Here is a 24,902-nt window from a genome sequence, read left to right as displayed (position 1 = left end):
CATTCCTGCATTGACTGTTTAACGACTGTACTCACACCTCTGGCACTACCTCCAACAACTCTGTACATGCACATGTAACTAGTTCCTAGAAGGTCAGCACTTTGTTTCTAAGGTTCCTTAACTGTTTACAGGTCTCTTTTAACCAGTACATGTTTTTCTCTCCTCACAGGTTATGTACATTATGCTATATAAGTTTTAAGTCTAATTGCTAATGCTAACTGCACAGGTTTAACATATAATTATGTTTATTCTTAGTCACATAGGGGCTGCTAAATCTTGTTTGGGGGATTATTGTATACAGAGGGGAGGGGGGACAGCGGGTGTGTATTGTAACTAATGTCTTGTGTCCTGCCTGTCTGTATACTGCTACTGGATGCCTTGAATTTCCCTCGGGATCAATAAACTATCTATCTATCTATCTATCTATCTATCTATCTATCTATCTATCTATCTATCTATCTATCTATCTATCTATCTATCTATCTATCTATCTATCTATCTATCTATCTATCTATCTATCTATCTATCTATCTATCTATCTATCTATCTATCTATCTATCTATCGTATCATCAGCATCAAAGTGTTACTTGGCATTCAACACATTTTCACACAGATTGTTAATATGAATGGAGAACAAAATGGGTCCTAATATCGAACCCTGGGGGACCCCCTTTGAGATTTCTAAAATGGGCGAAGTGGATCCTGCCGATAGTTGTCAAACAATTGGGCTGCTTGCTTTGACAGGCCAATTTGATGTAAGATGTTGATCAATAATCTGTAATCAACAGTATCAAATGCCTTTGAAAGGTCAATAAATAGAGCTACACAACATTTTTTGCAATCAAAGGCTTCAAAAATGTCATTTCAAACCTTAAATGCAGCTGTAACAGTGCTATGTTGTTTTCTCAAGCCTGACTGATATTTAGAAAGGACATTATTATCCTCCAAGAAGTCCTTCAATTGATCACTAACTAAAGTGTTAGTCTCGTCGTCTACCTGGCCGCTAGCGCTAGCATTAGCATCTTCCTCATCTTCTCTATCCAACGAGGTGCGATCTTTGCTAGCGCCGTTAACGTCATCGACTTCACCCACTTGTTAGGGTTTATATTTACGTGCGTTTGGCATTTTTGTCAAGAAATTGTAATATACTCGGTACTGGGGCAAGCGTGGGCAACTGAGTGACTCCATGTTGAAATGGAAAAGCAAAAATGGGTCCAATAGGTCGGAGCTCTGAATCTTGCTGCCGTTCAGGTAGATGCCATAACCAGAAGTTAATCTTCATATTTTCTATCAGTCAACCATCAGTTTAGTTCTAAAGACATGTCTTCACAGGGGGACGAAGAGGACTCATGTTAGAGAGGAGGAGACGTCCTGTCCTCAGTATGGAAAAAGATCCAGACCAGGAGCTGGACTGCAGACAGTCAGTCAGAGCAGCACTGAACAAAGTAAGACTTTTATTGGTAAATGTCAAAAGTCTAGAAATTAAAACTCTTTTTACTTCTTTTAAAAAAACATTTGAAAACAATAATCAGATTCTATCATTCTCTCTTTCAGTAGATAGAGGTCAGCAGGAGGTTTTAGATCAACATAAGGTCAGTCTGAGGACGAGATGTGAACGTGTGACTGAAGGAAGTGATGAAAGAGGAAGTAGAGCCCCCCTCAAAAGGATCTACACTGAGCTCTACATCACAGAGGGGCAGAGAGAAGAGATGAACACCCAACATGAGGTGAGACAGATGGAGACAGACTCTAAAAAGAAGAAGACCCTCCATGAGACTCCAATCAAGTGCCAGGACCTCTTTAAAGCCTTACCCGACCAACAGGAACCAAAGACAGGAGCTCAACCCGACCAACAGGAACCAAAGACAGGAGCTCAACCCGACCAACAGAAACCCATCAGAGTGGTTCTGACAAACGGCGTGGCTGGGGTTGGAAAAACCTTCTCAGTGCAGAAGTTCACTCTGGACTGGGCTGAGGGCTCAGAGAACCAAGACATCAGTCTGCTGATCCTGCTTTCATTCAGGGAGCTGAACTTGGTCAGAGATGAGCGCTACAGTCTTCTTGAGCTGCTCCGTGTTTTCCATCCAACATTACAGAAGGTGGCAGCAGAGACGCTCGCTGTCTGTAAACTGTTGTTCATCTTTGACGGCCTGGATGAAAGCAGACTGTCATTGGACTTCACAAATAGGGAGGTTGTGTCTGATGTCACACAGAAGTCATCGTTAAACACACTGTTCACAAACCTCATCAAGGGGAATCTGCTCCCCTCAGCTCTCCTCTGGATCACTTCTCGACCTGCAGCAGCCAATCAGATCCCTCCTTCATGTGTTGACAGGGTAACAGAAGTACGAGGCTTCACTGACGCCCAGAAGGAGGAGTACTTCAGGAGGAGGTTCAGTGATGAAGATCTGGCCAGAAGAATCATCTCACACATCCAGACATCCAAGAGCCTCCACATCATGTGTCTGATCCCGGTCTTCTGCTGGATCACTGCCACAGTTCTGGAGCACATGATGAGCACAGAGCAGAGAGGAGAGCTGCCCAACACCCTGACTGACATGTACTCACACTTCCTGCTGGTTCAGACAAAGAGGAAGAAGAACAAGTATGGTGAGGGACATCAGGCGAGTCCGCATGAGCTGACGGAGGCCGACAGGGAAGTTCTTCTGAAGCTGGGGAGGCTGGCGTTTGAACATCTGGAGGACAGAAACATGATGTTCTACCAAGAAGACCTGGAGCGGTGTGGTCTGGATGTCACAGAGGCCTCGGTGTACTCAGGAGTTTGTACAGAGATCTTCAAAACAGAGTGTGTGATCTTCCAGAAAACAGTCTACTGCTTTGTTCATCTGAGCGTTCAGGAGTTTCTGGCTGCAGTCTACATGTTCCACTGTTTCACCAACAGGAAGAGAACAGTAGTGGAGGCTTTTCTGGGAGAAACACATGTAGATTCAACTCTTGATGTTCTCCTAAAGGAAGCAATGGAGAAATCCCTTCAAAGTCAGAACGGTCACCTGGACCTGTTTGTTCCCTTCCTTCATGGTCTTTCTCTGAAGTCAAACCAGAGACTCTTAGGAGGCCTGCTGGGTCAGACAGACAACAGTCCAGAACTGATCCAGAGAGTCATCAACAACCTGAAGAAGATGAACAGTGATTATGTCTCTCCTGACAGAAGCATCAACATCTTCCACTGTCTGACGGAGATGAAGGACCTCACAGTCCATCAGGAGATCCAAGAGTTCCTGAAGTCAGAGAACAGATCAGAGAAGAGACTCTCTGAGATCCACTGCTCTGCTCTGGCCTACATGCTGCAGATGTCTGAGGAGGTTCTGGATGAGTTGGACCTGAAGAAGTACAAGACATCAGACCAGGGACGACAGAGACTGATTCCAGCTGTGAGGAACTGCAGGAAGGCAAAGTAAGTCCAGATGTGATGAGCATTATAAATCAGTGTCATGTATTAATAGTGCTGGGTGATATGACCTCAAACCAATATCACCATTTATTGAAAATTTGACTTCAGTTCAGATTAATAAAAGATGATTTAGTTTTAGTTTTTTTCCTTCATAGTTCACTGACATGGTCTCTACTGTATATGTGCTCCACTATTAAAGCTGGGATATTTGTCTAATGAAAGAGTGAATATCTGATGAACTATCGAGTGGTTATTAAGTGAATATTTGGAATTGAAATCAAATCATCTCTTGAAATGAAAACCACACATTTTAGGTTTAAACGAGAAATTAACTTCTCTAAAAGAGAAACTTTTTTCTTCAGTCACTTGACTTGTTTTTGTTGGACGTCGTCTTCCATGAAGACAAAATGTGTTCAAACTTCCAGGTCGTGAATTGGACGTGTCTTCACCTGACTCTGTCCTGAAAATAATTGAAATAATTGACATGGGCGAGATGACATCGATTAATTGTTCTGAAAGTCGGTTTGTAATAATTTTAAATTAATTTCACAGCCCTATGTAATAATTTAATAAACTAAAGTAAATCGTCTCTGGTCACTAAAAACTGTTCCTCTGTTAATGTTCAGGAGAAACAGTCAGTGGTAGTTTTTTTCATACGTGATGTTTTTGAGGTTTTTGTCCTGAGTTCATAAATGTTTTTGATAGTTTTTTTGTGAACACATTCAGGAGAGAATTCCCAAAGAAGTGACTGAGATGTGTGATAGTGTTAATCCCTGAAAAGAGAGATATCAGATGCTGTGAGCGCCCCCTTCCAGCCTCTGCAGGCATTACTAATCAATCATCATCTCTGAACATGTCAGCAGGTAGATCACAGATAAAGTGTTCTTACAGGAGATCCTTCACCTCACTACATTTGATTCTTTGCTGACTTGTTTGATTTCTGGATCATTCTGCAGCAGTCTCTGTATTTTCACCTTTATAGAAGTGAGTCAGATGGCTGGAGAATGAGATGGTCCTCCTCCAGAGTTACTGTTCAATGACTTTCAAATGGTTTTCTACTGCAGAGAGAGTCCTCTGAATAGATCCCACTTTAGATCACTATAGACATGAGCTCATCCTAAATCAAACTCCATGTGTTTCCATGTGTAACCCTCCTGGATAAATGCACGTCTTTCTAGGTTCTGGAGGAGCGAGATTGTGAGCACAGTAACCATACACCACACACACACACACACACACACACACACACACACAGTTTAAGGAGGAGCAGCTTTGTTTGAGTCAAATCAGGATTTTGACCTCTAAATGAAATCATGAGCATGAATGATGTTTACCTTTATGAGTTCGAGGATCACTAAATCACATGAACTGGTTTGAATGACTTTGCAAAGCCATAACTTGTTTGCTAACAGGCAGAAAAATGAGCACAATGAAGTGAGCAGCTGGCTGACTGAGACATGTGAAGTGCAGCTTTTTAAGATGACACACACTTCACTCAGTTTCATGACTTCTACAGGAACTCTTCTCACTCCTAACTGATGAATTATCCTCTGTCCATCTTTATCACTTAGTTCTGCTGTTTATCAACTTCTACATTTAACATGGTGACAACATGGTGACCATCTCTTACTCACTCTGGCTTCATAAAAGAAGAAACTCTCGTCCTGCATCGCAGACTTTTACTTTGCTGCACATCAATCTGCACTGCATAACTACTGTTGATTTTAGTCGTACAAAACTGCAACAATAAACTCACTGACTTAGTAATCACAGCTTGAGTGTGTTACATCAATCAATCAATCAATCGTTATTTATATAGCGTCAATTCATAACAGGCGTTGTCTCGAGACACTTTACAAAAGCAGGTGACAAATGTTAACAGACAAACCTCACTGTTTGTCTGTTAACATTAACAAAAGAGCAGGTAACAAGACCATGCTCATTGTTATGTTTACAAAAAGCAGGTAAAGGACCTTACTGATGGCTATATTTCAAGAGCCCAGCTTAATCCGTCATAGCGTGGCAAGAAAAAACTTCCTTTTAACAGGCAGAAATCTTCAGCAGACCCGGGCTCATGATGGAACAGCCATATGCTAAACTGTCAAATAAACACATCAAATAAATACATGAACTGATGAACTAAACCAATAATTATGTTGTTTATGACTCTTTTAATAACTCTTTTTAAGCTGTTTTAGCAGCAGGGTTTCACATCTGTAACATTTAGTAAATGATTGAAAGATGAAGAATGTGCAGGTTTGAAAAGCAGTGAGGAGACTTTTTGTGTCAGTGAGAGATTCCACTGATGTGTAAAGTTAAGACCAAACAGGACCTGTCAAACTTCAATCATCAGATGTGAGACGTGAATATCAACGCTTCTTTCATGACTATTAATTTTCTATTTTATGTGTCACTACAGACTTTCTAACTGTGGACTCTCAAAGACTCACTGTGACGTCGTGGCCTCAGTTCTGAAGTCCAACCCCTCCCATCTCAGAGAGCTGGACCTGAGCTACAACAATCTGCAGGATTCAGGAGTGAAGCTGCTGTGTGATTATCTGCAGAGTCCAAACTGCAGACTGGAGACTCTGAGGTCAGATCACTGACTGTAGTATAGATAGCTGGAAGCATTTGAAGAGAGAGAAGAATGGGAGACGACTGCTTTTATTCACCCTAAACTTCACACCTATGTGTTAGCTGTTGCAATGCATGCTGGGAGTAAGAGTCAGCTAAATAACTACTATTCTGGCTGTCCTCAATAAACACAGGGCTTTGTTATCCATTGAGTTTTGAGAGAGAGAGAGAGAGAGAGAGAGAGACGATGACTTGATAAATGTAGTAACATCACAGAGCTGACTGAGATCAGCAGCCTGTTCTTCATCTGTGCACATGAACAGCTGGATGAATGTTGAGCTGACATTTGAAGGATTTAGATTTAGTGAATACACAATCAGAAATGATCCTCTAATCAAAACTTGATTCATCAGGACAAAGTGATGTTGAGATACTCATCACAAGCTGAACATACGTGACTGGATTACACATTATTTTTATTCTTCTTTTATTCTTTATTCAGATTGGAGTACTGCAGTTTGTCAGAGATCAGCTGTTCTTCTCTGGCCTCAGCTCTGAAGTCCAACCCCTCCCATCTCAGAGAGCTGGACCTGAGCTACAACAAGCTGCAGGATTCAGGAGTGAAGCTGCTGTGTGATTATCTGCAGAGTCCAAACTGCAGACTGGAGACTCTGAGGTCAGATCACTGACTGTAATATAGATATGAATATAATAGAAACTGTGTTGACTGTGTTTGAATTTCACCCATTCTTTGTCCCAGACAAACAAACTTAAAAATACCACTTACAAATGAAATTAATCCTTTTTTAATGAAAATCCCTTTAAAAGATTTTTATGATGAAACTAATTTGAAATCCCAAATGTTGGTTCTGATTTCTTTGTTTCATGTCTAAACCTGCCCGATGGCAGAAAACAATTAAAAACTTTAAACGATTTAAAAAACAGTCAAACTCTTCAAACTATAAAACCTTCTGATACTAAAGGTGTAAAATACTATTTTAGTCATCGACACTTTAAAATGTTGTTTTTAGGAACATTTGGACCTGTTAAAGTTGTGTCCCAGATTTGAGTCAACTCTGTCAGACTTTTACAGAAACATCAAATAATGAGACATAAAAAGAGGTGAGCTACAACATGAAGGACCCCCGTCTTATTCCTGCTTTTAAAAAGGGGGGGATGCTGTTCAAACATGGTTCACATTTTGATTTGTTGAGAACTTGATGAAATGATTTTACTATCAGCTGTGTCTCTACTCGGGCTGTAACGCTACACAAACATTTGGGTTGGGTACGGTTCTCAGTTCTGAAGATTGGGTTGGGTACATTTTGGGTCCAGTAAGGGACCTGATGCAACACTTTCTTTTTCTTTATCAGGAACATTTACAACTTCCCTTTTACACATTGTCTTAAGTTCAGCATGGACAGTTCAGACTTCACCTGCTCAGGTTTCTTTTTCATGACATTTTAAATGAAACATTCAAAAATAACATCAAATCAAATATACTTATAACCAAAAGAGTCTCCAATCAATAAAAGAAATGAATGAAATAAAATCATCCATATAGCCTATAGTCTATATAAAAAGATGTGTTTTAAATGACAGAGACAAACACTGACACCTTTCTGTTTATGAAGTCAGCACTTTTTAGAGCACAAAATAAAGCTGGGACAGTTTCATCTCACAACTATTCATATTTCCTTCTGTCAATATAAGAAGCTGTAAAAACACAAAGTCCCATTCTGCATGTAATCCACTGTACTAAAAACAGCAGTGGTGTTTGTTATGTCTTTGGCCAGTTCAGAATTATTATCAAGAGGCTGTTTAAATGCAAAGGAGACTTGGCTTTGCTCCACACTCTCTTTGTTCCTGCTTGCAGTGATGTTCACGTTGGCGTGCTATCTTTTTGACTGTTTTAATAAGTTGGACGTGTTGTCAACGTACCCGACAGCTTCACTGCTGTCACTCCTGTGAGCGCTCGCTACACTTGAATTGTGCACTGGCACACAGATTTTAGCCCAGGCTTTCTGTCATGAAAAAGACTTTTGGTTCAAGGGTTTAAAAGCATCAGATCCCGACAACAGACGGGTTCAAATCAAGATTGAAATGAAAAAAGTCCTGAGAAGAGTGGAGAGTGACAGCAGGGCACGAGGACAACAGAAGGGAGAAGAGAAGTTTCAGCCACAGTGGCAGACAGCTGGAGCTGGAACACGCTGCAGCTACATTTCTACTTAGATTAAAGACTAGATCCTGGTAAAGATCAAGGTTATTCACAAAGCATGTCAGTCCTTAAGAGAGCTCCTAAAGTCCAAATGTAAGGATGAAGAGTTTCTCCCTCAGAGAAGAAAGGAGGAGAGAAAGGTGACCGCTCTATCACAGCCTCATATTAATATCAAATAGATTCAGTCCACTCTTACAGATACCAGCATGCTGAACAAACACTTTAGCATCACAATGCTTCAAGACTTCATTGTTGACTGTTATTGTCAAAATTCAAACTTAAGTCCTCCCTCCTCAAAGCTGTAAACCATGAAACACTGGATATATAACATGGGTTTAGTCCATTTGAAATGAATTCAGATATTTAAATGTAAATATTCTAATAAAATTCAACATATTGTACGTTTCAATCTAAGAATGATCAGGAAGTACAAAAACATGAATGAATCACTATGAAGTCCTTCAATGTGTGAATGAACAGATGATGATCACATCAGTGTGTTCATGTGGACAACATCACACATTCATGTATAAAGCTCACTGTCATCTACATTTACTTCTTTTATTCTTTATTCAGATTGGAGTACTGCAGTTTGTCAGAGATCAGCTGTTCTTCTCTGGCCTCAGCTCTGAAGTCCAACCCCTCCCATCTCAGAGAGCTGGACCTGAGCAGGAACAACCTGCAGGATTCAGGAGTGAAGCTGCTTTTTGATTATTTGCAGAGTCCAAACTGCAGACTGGAGACTCTGAGGTCAGATCACTGACTGTGTCATTCATTTGAATCATTTCAATCCACATCCTCCATTGTTGCACATTTCAGGATTTATATATTTTCAGTATTTGTCTGAATTTAAATCTCTGGATATTTAATGATTTAGGAGATTTCTTATTCTTGAAGTTTCTGAATAATTTAGAGATTTGATGTGAAAATGTTTTTGTGACTCTGTGAAGTAAAGTTGAACAAGGTGCACATGAAGCCTCTGGTTTCCTCTGGTTCTGTTAAGAAGTGAAATCATGAAGACTTGTGATTGAATAATGTGTGATTTGATAAATGTAGTAACATCACAGAGCTGACTGAGATCAGCAGCCTGTTCTTCATCTGTGCACATGAACAGCTGGATGAATGTTGAGCTGACATTTGGAGGATTTAGATTTAGTGAATACACAATCATAAATGATCCTCTAATCATTTAGAGAAAACTTGATTCATCAGGACAAAGTCATGTTGAGATACTCATCACAACCTGAACACATATGACTGGATTACACATTATTTTTTATTCTTCTTTGATTCTATATTCAGATTGAGGGGCTGCAGTTTGTCAGAGATCAGCTGTTCTTCTCTGGTCTCAGCTCTGAAGTCCAACCCCTCCCATCTCAGAGTGCTGGACCTGAGCAGGAACGAGCTGCAGGATTCAGGAGTGAAGCTGCTGAGTGATCTTCAGAAGAATCCAAACTATGGACTGAAGACTCTGAGGTCAGTCTCTCAGTGTTCTTTAGTAAAGCCTCCACATATCAGCTCATACATATATTTACATTCTTGTTGTTTGTTGTTGGAGAAATCCTTTTCTTGCTTCTCTGCTACAAAGAGAGTTCAACAAACTCAGGGTTTGTTTTCTGTGATCTGGCTTCACTAACCCTGACAGAAGAGATGGTGCTGAACAGTCACATGAAGCTGCTTATCAACCTGAGAAGTAAACCCAGAGTTTCATAAAAGGGGCGGAGCTATCTTCATATAACCTATCACAATATCTCACAGACTGTGAACAAACAATATGAATAATATGAAGAAGTTGAAGACAAACAGGCTCAAAGACTAAAGTTACACAGCTGCAGGAACAAATGCAGGAAGGACAACTGACAGAAACAAAGAAACATCAGAGAGGATTCATGTCCAAACCACGGCTTCTTCTATTTTCTTCCCATGGTTAGTTGACCTTTGACCTGACTATAATAAGTCCTGTTTCTTCTCTGAACTGAATGTGTTGCTCTGACTCTTTAAAGTGGAGAGGAGAACAGTCGGCTGTCAGAGCTGGTCGGACAGAACGACGCTGTGTGTGTCTGAGTGTGTGTGGACGTGAAGCTCTCATAACTCAGTGTAAACTCACACTCAGACACCAACCTGAAACCGTTCAGTGTTAAAGTCCAGAGGTGGAGTGGGGGCGGAGCTTAGTTACAGCGCTGTGGGGGAATCTGATGACTCCCAGCTGATGAAAATGATTTCTGTCATCTCTCTTCTTCTCTCATTAGCTGGTGATGATCTCTGTGATAATGTGAGTGATCAGGACTCTGGTGGAGCAGAGAGGAGCAGCTGATGATCCACAGAGGAGGAACCTCCACCATCTTGTGTGTGGAGAAGCTCTGCAAGCTGAGGAGAGCTTCATCCATCAGGGACTGACAGAGGAATCAGCTCACACTTCCTTTCAGTCATATTTCTTTTTTCAATTGTATTTGTAATCACACATATTCAGACATTTGTACAGTACAGTCATTTGTGCTTAAACAATAGAGTGATTCCTCCTTTTATGTTTTTGTGCTTTAACATAGAACAAAATAAATCCGATGTAAGAGATGAGGTGATCTCCCACTGAAAAGAAAAACAACAAAACAAAGTATACAGGGGTTCATAACTAAAGGAAAAGCAGTTGAAAGAAAAGATGGGAGTTTAGGGGAGATATAGGATTTTCATTTTATCCAGAGATCCTCAAATGAGTTTTTGTGAAGCTTCAGAGAACAAGTGATCTGTGTCATTGAATAGATTCCATGAACTACATGGTAGCAGTCTGCCACTGGTGGAGGAACATTTCTTTGTTATGGCCTTTCTGCCAGCAATGCTCAGGCTTCCAAATGAGTATTTGGTTTAGTGGATGAATGCAGGTTAGCAAGGAAGACTTGTTCCCATTCCTGGGTAACATCTGACTTTAAAGACATCTGTTGGTTCTCTGTGGATCTCAAAGCAGAAGCTGTGTTTTTTAGGACAGAACAGGTGGTAGTGATTTGCTTCCTGTGAGCCACAATTCCTCCAGCAGCTAGAAGAGTCTATGGGTACATCTCAGTTCCCTTCATTGCGTCCAAGTGTCCTCCACTTGTGTCTTAGTCCCTCCCAGCAGAGATGCACAGAGATATTGTCTGTCAGTAAAAAGACTTGGGTAAAGTCAGCTCTCTCCTCAGATCTCCCTCCTCTCTCCTTCTTTCAGTATAAGAGCTTTGGGACCATCCTTAACACGGCCGGTCTAGAACTATGTGGGGTTGGGCCCAGGAGCCAGGAGATAGCACTGAAGAGAAGTGAGATAGAGTCTGTGTCGTGAGATTTCTGAACAGCTTTAATAAAGTATCTAATCAGACTCTTCCAACCCAATGTTCTCCATGAGATGGAGCTTGTGATCTTCCACTCAAACTCACAGTATTTTCCCAAAAGCTTCTTCACAGATGTGGAAGTTAGTTTCCTTTTCCCGTTTGTGTTTGATGTAGGTGGTATGTTCTCTGTGTTCCTCTTGTAGCCCTCTATACAACCTGCAAATGATTTGAATCCCAGAGTCCCCTCTATAGGCAGCTATGAAAACTTGTATGAGATTATTGTCAAAGACTTTTTCAGTCTCTGTCATCAAACTGTTTCAATGGTGGCGTATTTGAAGAAATCTTGAAGCAAAGAGTCTTTTCAGTGTTTGGAAATGTTTGCTGGTGTTGTAGAATATATCTATCTAATCAGATTCATCAGAGGGCCTCTCTCCCCCCCTCTCCCTCTGACTCTACACCCCCTACAGACATTCCAATGTTAATGACTCTGACGCCAAACTGATCTCCAAGGGGGTCGAAGACGCAGGAAAAACACCTTCCAAGAATTTCAATACGCATCTTCTAATCAGAAACCGTTTTAGGACATTGAGACGAACATTTTCATCCAACCAGGATTCAGATACGACAATGTACCGCGAAGATGTAAAAAAATCAAACTGTCATCAAATGGTCCCTGCTCTTGTTTAAAACTTACACGGAGCACTACTGCCCCCCAGAGGTTGAAACGTAGAAGGTACTTTAAGTACCTCACATGGTTAGTTATTCTCAATAATTAGATTATAATCTGAAATTATATATCTAGATATTACTTTTTCTTTTTCCATTTTCTAAAAATCCATCTGTGTTTGATGTCATGTGTCGTTTTTGACTGAAGCTATCAGAGTAAAGCTGGCGTTCCACATCAAGCTGGAATTCAATAATGATTCATGTTTGGTTTTTATTAAAAGGTTATCACAATGCATTGTTACTTCAGTATAAGAGTTTGATTACATTTTGAGTATGGTGTAGTGCGATACGTTTTAAATAAGATTATTCTTTTATTCATCAGTAGAAAGTTGATCCGATCGTTTTTCATCATTTTTGGATATTTTTGGAATTATTCCTTTTCCCACCATTGACTCTTAAACGATCTCGTTATCTGAACTAACTGAATTGGCCATTTCAGTGAGCAGGAAGTTAACGATCGTTCATCAACAGAAATACTTTTGGATAAATCTCAGAGCTCTCCGGGAGGCCGTTGGACACTTAGGACGCGACCCAATTGCACAGTAGAACCGACTCCGACCTGAATTGTCAAACAGTTCTGGACCGCAGAATTCTTCGGTCCCTCTAAGGCGGATTTGTTGATTCTACAACAAAGTAAGACGCATTCAACAGCTGGTCAAACCTGCAGAGGGTCGTGTCACATCGTGTCCTTTTTACTTCCCACAGTTCAGTTTATCCTTTAATCTCAAGTTTTTCCTCCGTTCACTCCACTTTTTGTCCCGAACTAAATTAACATGTTTATCAGACAAACGTTAAACCACAATACCATACTCAAGTTGTCATAATAACATTTATCATTTCTGGTGTTCACCTTCATCAAATATATCAGTCACTGTATTTTGGTTCCACATTCATAACACATTTTATTCATGTTATTATTCTGTTATTGTTCACCTTTTCTTTCATTAAATTCTGCACATAAAACTCAGAAGCTTGTTCGTGTGATTTCAGGTAGTCGATTGATCCAGAATTCATAATTCAGATATGAGGTTGATTTAATTCATAATTAATAACTTTATCAAAAATGTATAATTAATAACCTTATTAATTCCCATAATGAATACAGTTGTTCCTGGTCAGCCAGGTGGTGCCCTGTTTTTCTTACGAGGTGTGTTAATAATCATTTAACATTAAACATTTCACAACACTGGTTAAAAAAAGAAGAGTAAGAGGAGAGGCCTTGTTTGGTCCATCACTTGTAAGGAACATCCAGTTTGTTGGGGGTGAAGTCGGGGTCATGCCAGCACCACCTCAGTATCTTTATTTCATCAGACAGGCCAGTCCTGCTGATAATACTGAACCATGTTTTCAGGGATCAATTCATCCAGCTATTCCCTTTATCCAGGAGCTTTTCAACCAATCGTTGATCCCCTAAACATGCCTGGATTGGGACGCTCTCTGACAACTTCTCTTCAATAGTTTTCCATCTGGCTTGATAATCAGATCTGCACCAGCAAACCAGGGTTCTCCACTGTGCAGATATATCATAATGTGTTAGACCGCCCTTCTTCTTCTGCAGTTGAAGAGTTTGAACTCTTCTCCTTGGTCTTTTCCCTCGCCATATGTACCGTGATATTAGTCTATCCCACTCATTGAACTGTTTCTCTCTTCTTTCTATTGGAAGAGTCTGAAACAAACAGAAGATTCTGGACAAGATGTTCATTCTAACAGACTCCATCCTCCACTCCAAGCTTCATATTGGAATTCCATCTCCTTACATCCTCCTGTATTTGTGTCTTCAATAAAGTCGAGTTCATATAAATGAGTCAAAACTTTCAGGATGTTCACTCTTTCTTTATTGTTACTTTATCTGGCTCTGTTTCTTTTACCATATATCATATAACCATAATGTTCAACTTGTTTTTCTTTCTTTTATTCACATATAATCCACACCTTAATTTTCATTGCTATAACTTATAATGGTGCATGCACAAGTCTCTGGGCAGCTGCCAGGTCAGGGGGAGTCAGATCTCAAGTGTAACCAGTGTGAACTTCTGACCGTGTCGAGCGGTCCGTGTTGCCTCGGTTCTGATCAGGAGATAAAGGTGTGAGTGAGGGGGGACAAATCCAGCTCGTGTGCCTCACTCAGGTGTTTCAAGGTTCTAGACAGAGAAACAGATTTGTTATAAAAACGGAGAGTAAAAACATAGAGAGCATAACCATAAGTGATGATGCAGCCATTACAATAACTGTGAACCTTTGAAATACTGCAGATTGAACACGTCTCTTGTATCTGATGAGAAGCTGTCAAAAGAAGTCAAACAACATCTAAAAGAACACTCCAAGATCAATGAGAATGGCCAAGGATGGCCTTCAGTTTGATGGGAGGGGGGGAAAGTAACAGAACTAACATCTGGACTAAACAAAGCCAGACTGGAAAAGCAAATGTGGTTGGACTGTAAAATAAGAGAACTAGAGTTGAATCATGAGAGAAGATGAGACAACTCTAAACTACTTCAACTGAAACAAACTAGACGTGACCTTGAAGATTTACTGACATATAAAGCTGAAGGGGCCAAAAGATATTATGGGATGGCTCATAGAGCCAGTCACCTGTTTGCATTTCAACCCAATCAAATAGAAGAGTTTCCAAAATAATTCACCCCACCTCCGGGCAACTTGTGTTCAAACCGTCTGATACAACAGAAGCATTCTCAACACAATGAGAATCTATACCATGAATCAGACTGATAACAAGGCAAATCACATATTTCCCTTCAAAAACTACAACTACCAACTTTATCAAAGGAAGAAGCCACTGACATGACACGGCCAATTTCATGTCAAGAAACATCAGACGCTCTAAATAATAAATCCCCCGGCACAGACGGGTTCCTGGAGGAACTGAATAAGTCACAGCAGTATTGTTGAAAGTCTTTCATTTGGCTCTATCATCAGGTTAGCCTCCAACAACACGGTCAGAAGCCATCATTTCAGTCTGACATATAAGGAGGGGAAGGAGCCAACTCACGGCCTGTTAGCTTCCTCTGTAATGATTTCAAGATAGGAACAAACATGTGAGCACAGAGGATGAAGAAGAATATAAAGACAAGAATTCAAGTGGACCAAACAGGGTTTATTCCTGCTAGACAAGGTGCTCACAATGTCAGGCCAACATTCAATCTGATAACATCTGCTACTAAGACCAACAGACACAACACCATGTTACTCAGTCTAGACATCCAAGAAGCATTCGACCGGGCCAACTGGAGTTTTTTACACTTTGGCTTGAACACAACATTTATAGATTGGGTAAAAATCATTTACAATAACCTGAAGTCAAGAATGAAAGTCGATGGATGTTGCTCAGGGTGCGTTTGAATTGTCTTTTCAGGACGGTTCCTAACTGAGTGAAATGAGCCGGGAGCGTTTCAGTGGCGGCCATGATTAGAGCCGTTTGAATTCTCTAACAGCTCAGAAAAGGTGGATCAATGCTTCTTTTATAAGCTCCTCTCAGCACAGGAAACATTTGGCCATCTTTTAACAAAGAAAACGACATAATGCCGGCCCACAATGCCTTGCTGCCGCAACATTTCCAGCGAGTCCGTTTCCATCCGACCGTTGAAGAAGTAAGGATGAGTGAAAAGGGACGCAGATGATGTTTTCTTCAACACGTTTCATTGACCTCAGAATGCTTTGTGCAGTCGTACATGGGTATGCCTCAAACATGATGGATATCTACATCCATGGAAGTGTTTGAACCTAAATGATGACGGCTGAAGCTCATAGACATCCAAAGGTGAGGTGATGCATGTGAATGAAGGCAGAGAGATGATGATTCCACAGCCTTCATTTGTCAAGTGGTGTTCCTGTTCAGGAGAAATAAAGTGGAACAATTCATTATCTGCCTGCTTCACAAGATCCTTGTTAATAAAGTTCAATCATCCAAACAGGCACACATGTATCCTTAAACACAGGCTGATGTTTTCATCAACAATAAATCAAGTCTGCCTGAGCGTCACAAACAAAGTGAATCACTGAACTCATGAACTTCAACAGTGAGTCACTTGTGGACGCGCTGGGCAAAGAAAGAGGAAACAGGTGTGATTTGGAGAGCAAAGTGAACAATGAGCTCTCCTCCTCTTCTGAGAGGCCTGATAGGAGGGAGTGGATTCACCTGTGTCACCTGCAGCACAGCTGTTTCTGCTGCTCCTTCAGCTCAGGGATCGAGGCTAGACATGAAGAATCTGAACAGGAACAAGTCATCATTGGTCGTACTATCATACTTATTGTGGATTCATGTTGATGTTGGAGTGGACAGGAAGGTGAGCCAGAGCAACCGTTCTCAATGTGACAACCATTCACTGTTGTTACTCCTAGCCTGCTGGCCTCTTTTCCTTTTATTTCAATTCCAACCTCTTGGTAGGACCGGATTATTTCACCGCTAAGAAGGCACCGGGGAACGTTTCTTAGTAGTCCATTTTCACCACGGCAGAGCCACGCCATTAAAATCCACCGTCACATAAACGACACACGTACAAAAAGAAAGAAGTCCCATTGTGGACATCAAGCTAATCTTGGATCCTTCACTCTTTATTTCAGGTAGAGCTCCTCATAGCAACATGGACAGAGACTTGATTTTCTTCCTTAACATGGAGCTCTTGTTACTACTGATAAGAATGTAGTGATACTAATGACTTTCATTGATATCAAATAATAAGGTCACTCTCATGTTTAGTATTCTGGGCTGCATTGTTGTGCTAGCAGGAAATGATCTCAAAAGGCTTCTATGAGCTTCAGATAATCAGTGAGTACAGTCTGTTCTTCTTCTTTTCTCTCCTCCCTCACTTAAACAGGAAGGGGAGGAGCCAGCGCGTCCAAGTGAACATGACGTAGATACGACTCAGGCAGCGTCACAGACAACTCGCCTGTCACTCCTTGTAGACAGTCATGACTCCCAGATATGTTCAGAGCATATCCTGGATTTCTGCTGTGTCAAATGTGACCTAATCTTCCTTTAACAGTTCACATTATAGGGACATGATGTTGAATGATGACCATCTTCAACATGTCCTTTAAACATATTCCAGATGTTCTTGTGGGAATGTTCCCTGCTAGTTGGGCTCTTACTTCCTGTTGTTTGATTGAACCTCATTTTCACGCTTTCGTTCATTAATAGAAGCAAAGAAAACAGATTTCATTTTCATGCTCCCTGCTCGAGCTGACGCATCACAACACCGCTGCTCGCTACCCGCTCTTTGTGGGGGAGGAGTCAGACGAGTGTGACAGTGACACTGACCCTACCATTGAATATCAGCTTGAAATAAAGCTGAGCTGTAGAAGGTCAAGCTGTGTGCCAGTCTTTTAGAAGTGCATGAATATTGTGATTGGAGGTGGAGTTGGTAGCAACAGGCTTCAAGGGGCAGCAGCTCAAATCTCACCTCGGGCACCAAGTGGGTTTGGGCCGGCTCTGGTAAGTCGTTATGTGACGGGCCTTTAAATGTGTTCCACTTTGCTTGTTCAAAGTAAACTGGATGAAAAGATATAAATTGCTAAAGGAACTAGCAATGCCTTTTCACAGCTGCTAACCAAATCAGCCTCCAATGATGCAAAATGAGGATTTTTTTGTGTCATTGGAGGCTCCTTTTAAGACAAAGAGATAAGAAGCTTTCCTGTCTCAGTGCAAAATGAGGCTGGATGCACAACCATTAAAAACTACTACAAAATACTACCATGTTTCTAATGATACAAGGCTTAATGCATATGGGTGAAGTATCCCTTTAAAAGACGACAACGGCCAGAGTCTAAAGAAAAAACACAAGCACCAGATCTGTCTCTGTGAGAAACACACACACACACACACACACACACACACACACATACACACACACACACACCTATAAGGAGCGCAGTGATGTCACAGGAAGCAGAGATGTTTGAGTGACAGGAGAAGAGAGGACGTGTTGATGATGTGAAACATGTGTAGCATAACTTCTATTGCAGAGTAGCATCTCTAGTGCTTGTTTGGATTGTTTATAATGTGCCAACATGACATGCTCGACCTTTGAACTTTGAAAGATACATGGTATGATGAGGATGTAAATTCAGAGACGTGCAGAAAATGACGTACAGAGAGAGAGAGACAGAAGCTCAGTGTGTCAGTCTCAGCTCAGGCAAATCTTTGGCCACAAACTGAACATCTAACTGGTCTCTCTCTTCTCTGTACAGCCAAAGGTCGCCTCGGATCTCCAATTGATTTTGCAAATCCTGTACTGCACAGAGAACACTTCAATCCTTATTGGATGCTTGTGGGTATCAGAACCTCTGCTCTCGTTGGATTTCTTTCACAGTTGAAATGTTTCATAAAGCACTCTGTAAGTGGGTCAGTAAATATCATGAACAACTTGCCATTTTACAAAATACAATCAAAAAAATATTGCAATCAAGAATGTTTATTGTATGTTAAAACAGTGTTTTTTATGAAGAAAGCAAACAAACAGTTTGAAATTAACTTGAAAACTGAACTGCCAAGAGGAGCCTCAGTTCGATTTCGTGTAAATGTTTTACTACTAACTGAACAACTAAATGGTTTCTCTCCTGTGTGAACCGCCAAGTATCCCCTCAGCTGTCCTTTTAGCGCAGATGTTTGAACAACTAAATGTTTTCGCTCCTGTGTGAAGTGCCATGTGGGACTTCGGATTGTCATGTCATGCAAATCTTTTACTGAAACTGAACAACAAAATGTTTTTTCTCCCGTGTGAACTGCCAAATGTCCCGTCAGCTGTGCTTTTAGTGCAGATGTTTTACCACAAACTGAACAACTAAATGGTTTCCTTCCTATGTGAACTGCCATGTAGGACTTTGAATCTTCATTTCATGCAAATATTTTACTACACACTTGACAATTAAATGGTTTCTCTCCTGTGTGATCTGCCATGTTGGACTTCAGATCTCCATTTATTGCAATTATTTTACTACACACTTGACAACTAAATGGTTTCTCTCCTGTGTGAACTGCCAAGTGTCCCCTCAGCTGTCCTTTTAGAGCAGATGTTTTACCACAAACTGAACAACTAAATGTTTTCGCTCCTGTGTGAAGTGCCATGTGGGACTTCGGATCTTCATGTCATGCAAATCTTTTACTACACACTTGACAACAAAATGGTTTTTCTCCCGTGTGAACTACCAAGTGGAACCTCAGAGTTCCATTCCAGGGAAATCTTTTACCACAAACTGAACAACTAAATGGTTTCTCTCCTATGTGAACTGCCATGTAGGACTTTGAATCTTCATTTCATGCAAATCTTTTACTACAAACTGAACAACAAAATGGTTTCTCTCCAGTGTGAACTACCAAGTGGAACCTCAGAGTTCCATTCCAGGGAAATATTTTAACACAAACTGAACAACTAAATGTTTTCGCTCCTGTGTGAAGTGCCATGTGAGACTTCGGATCTTCATGTCATGCAAATCTTTTACTACACACTTGACAACAAAATGGTTTTTCTCCAGTGTGAACTACCAAGTGGAACCTCAGAGTTCCATTCCAGGGAAATCTTTTACCACAAACTGAACAACTAAATGGTTTCTCTCCTGTGTGAACTGCCAAGTGTCCCCGCAGCTGTCCTTTTAGTGCAGGTGTTTTACCACAAACTGAACAACAACATGGTTACTCTCCTATGTGAACTGCCATGTAGGACTTTGAATCTTCATTTCATGCAAATCTCTTACTACAAACGGGACAACTAAATGGTTTCTCTCCTGTGTGAACTGCCAAGTGTCCCCTCAGCTGTCCTTTTAGCGCAGATGTTTTACCACAAACTGAACAACTAAATGTTTTCGCTCCTGTGTGAAGTGACATGTGCGACTTCAGATCTTCATGTCATGCAAATCTTTTACTACACACTTGTCAATTACATGGTTTCTCTCCTGTGTGAACTGCCATGTTGGATTTCACATCTCCATTTTGTGCAAATATTTTACGACAAACTGGACAATTAAATGGTTTCTCTCCTGTGTGAACCTCCAAGTGTCCCCTTAGCTGTCCTATTAGCGCAGACGTTTTACCACAAACTGAACAACTAAATTGTTTCTCTCCTGTGTGAACTGCCAAGTGTGCCCTCAGCTGTCCTTTAAGTGCAGATGTTTTACCACAATCTGACCAACTAATAGGTTTCTCTCCTGTGTGAACTGCCAAGTTTCCTCTCAGCTGTCCTTTTAGTGCAGATGTTTTACCACAAACTGAACAACTAACTGTTTTCGCTCCTGTGTGAACTGCCATGTGGGACTTCGGATCTTCATGTCATGCAAATCTTTTACCACAAACTGAACAACTAAATGGTTTCCCTCCTATGTGAACTGCCATGTAGGACTTTTAATCTTCATTTCATGCAAATCTTTTACTACACACTTGACAACTAAATGGTTTCTCTCCTATGTGAACTGCCATGTTGGACTTCAGATCACAATTTTGTGCAAATATTTTACTACAAACGGGACAACTAAATGGTTTCTCTCCTGTGTGAACTGCCAAGTGTCCCCTCAGCTGTCCTTTTAGCGCAGATGTTTTACCACAAACTGAACAACTAAATGTTTTCGCTCCTGTGTGAAGTGACATGTGCGACTTCAGATCTTCATGTCATGCAAATCTTTTACTACACACTTGTCAATTACATGGTTTCTCTCCTGTGTGAACTGCCATGTTGGATTTCACATCTCCATTTTGTGCAAATATTTTACGACAAACTGGACAATTAAATGGTTTCTCTCCTGTGTGAACCTCCAAGTGTCCCCTCAGCTGTCCTATTAGCGCAGACGTTTTACCACAAACTGAACAACTAAATTGTTTCTCTCCTGTGTGAACTGCCAAGTGTGCCCTCAGCTGTCCTTTAAGTGCAGATGTTTTACCACAATCTGACCAACTAATAGGTTTCTCTCCTGTGTGAACTGCCAAGTTTCCTCTCAGCTGTCCTTTTAGTGCAGATGTTTTACCACAAACTGAACAACTAACTGTTTTCGCTCCTGTGTGAACTGCCATGTGGGACTTCGGATCTTCATGTCATGCAAATCTTTTACCACAAACTGAACAACTAAATGGTTTCCCTCCTATGTGAACTGCCATGTAGGACTTTTAATCTTCATTTCATGCAAATCTTTTACTACACACTTGACAACTAAATGGTTTCTCTCCTATGTGAACTGCCATGTTGGACTTCAGATCACCATTTTGTGCAAATATTTTACTACAAACTGGACAACTAAATGGTTTTTCTCCCATGTGAACTGCCAAGTGGAGCCTCAGCAGAGCCGCCCCTGGCCAAGTGGGGGCCCTAAGCAGGATTTTATTTTGGGGCCCCCCCTTCCAATAACATAATAATAATAATAATAAATTACAATTACTAACAATTCAAATGAAGAGTCTCTATCCACAGTGGAACAAGAACTTTATAGATTTGTTTTTGGTTTTAATGGTAAACTTAATTATTTAAATACTAACCTCACAAAAATAAATTGCAATGTATGCAAATATGATTCCAACTAGTAATAATATGATTGAATTTGATGATATTTCTACATTCAAATATTGTATGTACTTATTTTCACATGTTGTACTTAGATTCTACATTTCTACACTGTTATACTTCTATTAAAAACATAGATTGATAGGCTATAAACCTGAGCCAACATATGACCACCAACTGGTCAATTAAAAACTCCATTTTTTTCAATAAAGCTGAATATATTCAGTTAACAAGACATTTACTAAATGGTCATCAGGGCCGCTTGAAAATGTAATCTCCAGTCCACATCTAGACACAATTATCATATCTTCTGTCTCATGATTAGCACGAGCAGACATGCCAGCAGTTTATGTTTATATGCGACTAAGTTTTTTTCTTTTTTATTTCAACAACATACCCACCTTTAAGTGAAGCACGAGCCTCTTCTTGTTTGGATTTTTTCTTTGTTTTGCTAGCTCCCGAATCGTATTGACATTTGGAAGCCATCTCTCTCTCTCTACTCTCTGCCTGCAAAAAACTGCCTGCCGGCCCATCTGATCGCTGATTGGTCAGATGGGCTTTCAATCATTGCGTCTCTTTTTTTCTCTCTCTCTCTTGCCTCGGGCTGACTTGGTGGCGGTGCTCTACGCGCACCTCTCGGCAAAATTCACGCGCACCCTTTGCGCATTTGCAGAGAATGATCATCCTTTATTGATCCTGAGGGAAATTCAATTCACTTGCGCAAAATGGGGCCCCCCATGGATCACGGGGCCCTACGCACAGCGCGTGTTCTGCGTTTAGGGAGGGGCGGGCCTGAGCCTCAGAGTTCCATTACATGCAAATCTTTTACCACAAACTGAACAACAAAACAGTTTCTCTCCTGTGTGAACCGCCATGGGGACTTCAGATCTCCATTCTGTGCAAATCTTTTACCGCAAACTGAACAACTAAATGGTTTCTCTCCTGTGTTTACTACCAAGAGAGAGAGAGAGAGAGAGAGAGAGAGAGAGAGAGAGAGAGAGAGAGAGAGAGAGAGAGAGAGAGAGAGAGAGAGAGAGGCGTGTCCATCGACACTACAGCCGGGGTGAAAGGTGGAGCTAAACACTGCAGTCTGTTGATTGGTCCCGTAAGACAGCAGCATTAAAAATCCCGGCTGTGTTTAAACAGCTGATTGTTTATTGGTCTGTATTTCTCCTGGCCGCACACAGCCTGCTCTGAAACACAGCTGGATTGTGTTATGTAACAAAGAGCCACATGTCTGCACAGTTTCTCCCTCAGAGCTGTGTTAACTGATATGAAGCGCAAAATACCACGAGGAAGGGACAACTTGAAAGGACGTTTTCACCTGCTTTTTGATTGGACGAAGAGCAGCGAGTCGACATATGCAGCGGTGAGTTACTGATTTTGCTTCTGAACAGAAAGTAAATCCATGCTTTCTTGTGTTCTTCATCAATACAGGAGTCATTAATGATGCAGATTACCGGATGTGACATGATGTCGGTTTGGGTTGTCCTTTTAAATCAACGTTCACTTTCACCAAAGCGGTTAGTATCAACACTTGAAGTTGTCAGTGATTAGTAACTTTTTAGTGCATAAGGTAAAGTCACTGTTGGCATGTATGTGTTTGCAGCGTTATAAAACATTGTTGTAAACTCTGTTGTTGCAAACGTTTCTTTCTGAACTCACAAACGTGATATGTGAGACAGCCGAGCTACCGACACGATGCAGCAGCACACCATGATGTTTTCCCAGAGGTCGACCAGCTCATTCATGATATCACCTGTTGAAGTGCACAAGTGGGATCACAAGGTGTCAGGACTTTATGGCACAATTGAAATGTGTATTTGTCCACCTCTGTTGTGTACTAAAGCATATAAACAAAAGGAATAGGAAGTGAAATGACAGAGAAACAGCAGGCTTCTGCACCATCACTACTTTTATTGTTGATACTAGTCAATGCTCTTTCTAACATAACATACTAAATGACTCAAGTGTCTTCTTTCAGCCACTTTCACTTCACTATGTTTTTGAATGCCGGACTTGAACCCGTAGTGTCATAGTCATTATTTCTTCTTCTACATACGTAAGGCCTCATGTACACTACCTGCTGCAAGTGTCCATTTGACCTGTAAGGAAAGACAATCTACGTCTGCAGGCTGTATACATTCATTTGAATTGAAGTTCATGTAACAGAATGCATTTTATATCCTCTTTAGATGCATCATTGGATCATTCAGTGAGGTGGAAAGCCTGCAGTGGAACGCTGCACGACATGCTGCAGTCAGGTCCACTGCTCCCTCTGTCCCAAAGACAAGTTCAAACCAGCCAGACTTCAGAGGTTCACCTCAAGGAAGCCATTGCATTTGAAGGTAATGCTGTTGGATTTTAGATTAAAGACACACACAGAGAAAAAAAAGAAAGCGCCTGGACTTTGGAGCGAGCTGAGGAGCATGTTCACATCCTTGGAGCTGTGACGTTTCCTCTCTGCAGCTTTAATGCAGGATGACTTCATGAATGTAATCCAGGCTTCATCACATCTTCTCTGATCTTCAGCTGCTGCTGATCCAACACAGACCATGTGCTTCATGTGTCAGGAAATGAACTCTAGATTCTCCTCAGAGGTTACAGAGTCAGTCCTGATGGTTATAGACTGAAATCATTGAAGGAACATAAATCAAAGTCATGGCTTCAACAGCTGCTGTCATACAGGAAAGAATAAGAACAAACAATAAAACATGCAAAATATCGTCTTCCTGACTGAACTTTCTCTACAAACAAATTCCTCATCCTTTTCTGTATTTATCACTTTCTGCATGTGTTGTGTTCATCTCTTTATTAGAGTCCTATATACACAAGTCTTAGCACAGATTAGGTCGACAGTCAGGACAATCACTGACACACAAAAGATGGTTTGAATGAAATAACATCAGATCACACTTTACAGATCCAGCTTTATCCGACAGCTTCACACAGTAAAAGACCTCACTGTTAAATCACACATTAAAAACAAACATGTTAAAGCCTCGTGCAGTTTAGAAGAAGAGTATGGAGCGTGACGGTGGAGTTGTTGTGGAGGGTTTTTGGATCCTCTGGGAGTCCTCCTGATCAGGCTTTAAAAAAACTGCTTCAGTCATTTGAAAAACGTTTTCAGATCATACTGTCGATAAATAAAGGGAAATAAAACAAAACATGAACA

The 24,902-nt window shown here is 40.9% G+C and overlaps 3 protein-coding genes and 1 long non-coding RNA gene across 7 annotated transcripts in view; 3 read left to right on the top strand and 1 right to left on the bottom strand.

Moving 5' to 3' along the window:
* Positions 1-24,902, top strand: part of LOC306822700 (uncharacterized protein) — a 223,317-nt gene that overhangs the window by 19,346 nt on the left and 179,069 nt on the right. The gene's annotated exons all lie outside the window — the stretch shown is intronic.
* The window catches only part of LOC306822718 (V-set domain containing T-cell activation inhibitor 1-like), a 217,145-nt gene that overhangs the window by 97,346 nt on the left and 94,897 nt on the right, over positions 1-24,902 (bottom strand). The window lies entirely within an intron of this gene.
* Positions 1,634-10,993, top strand: LOC306822708 (protein NLRC3-like). Its single transcript, XM_079341883.1, has 6 exons — positions 1,634-3,416; positions 5,833-6,006; positions 6,490-6,663; positions 8,782-8,955; positions 9,508-9,681; positions 10,455-10,993. The coding sequence occupies exons 1-6, from the start codon at positions 1,711-1,713 to the stop codon at positions 10,459-10,461; spliced, it is 2,409 nt and encodes an 802-aa protein (XP_079198009.1). The 5' UTR covers positions 1,634-1,710; the 3' UTR covers positions 10,462-10,993.
* On the top strand, positions 22,720-24,456 carry LOC306822757. Its single transcript, XR_013778949.1, has 2 exons — positions 22,720-23,096; positions 23,923-24,456. It is a non-coding gene; the product is annotated as an uncharacterized lncRNA (long non-coding RNA).

This window comes from Symphodus melops (assembly GCF_947650265.1).
Source record: "Symphodus melops genome assembly, chromosome: 4".
Taxonomy (NCBI): Eukaryota; Metazoa; Chordata; class Actinopteri; order Labriformes; family Labridae; genus Symphodus; species Symphodus melops.
This window is presented reverse-complemented; position numbering and strand designations above follow the sequence as displayed.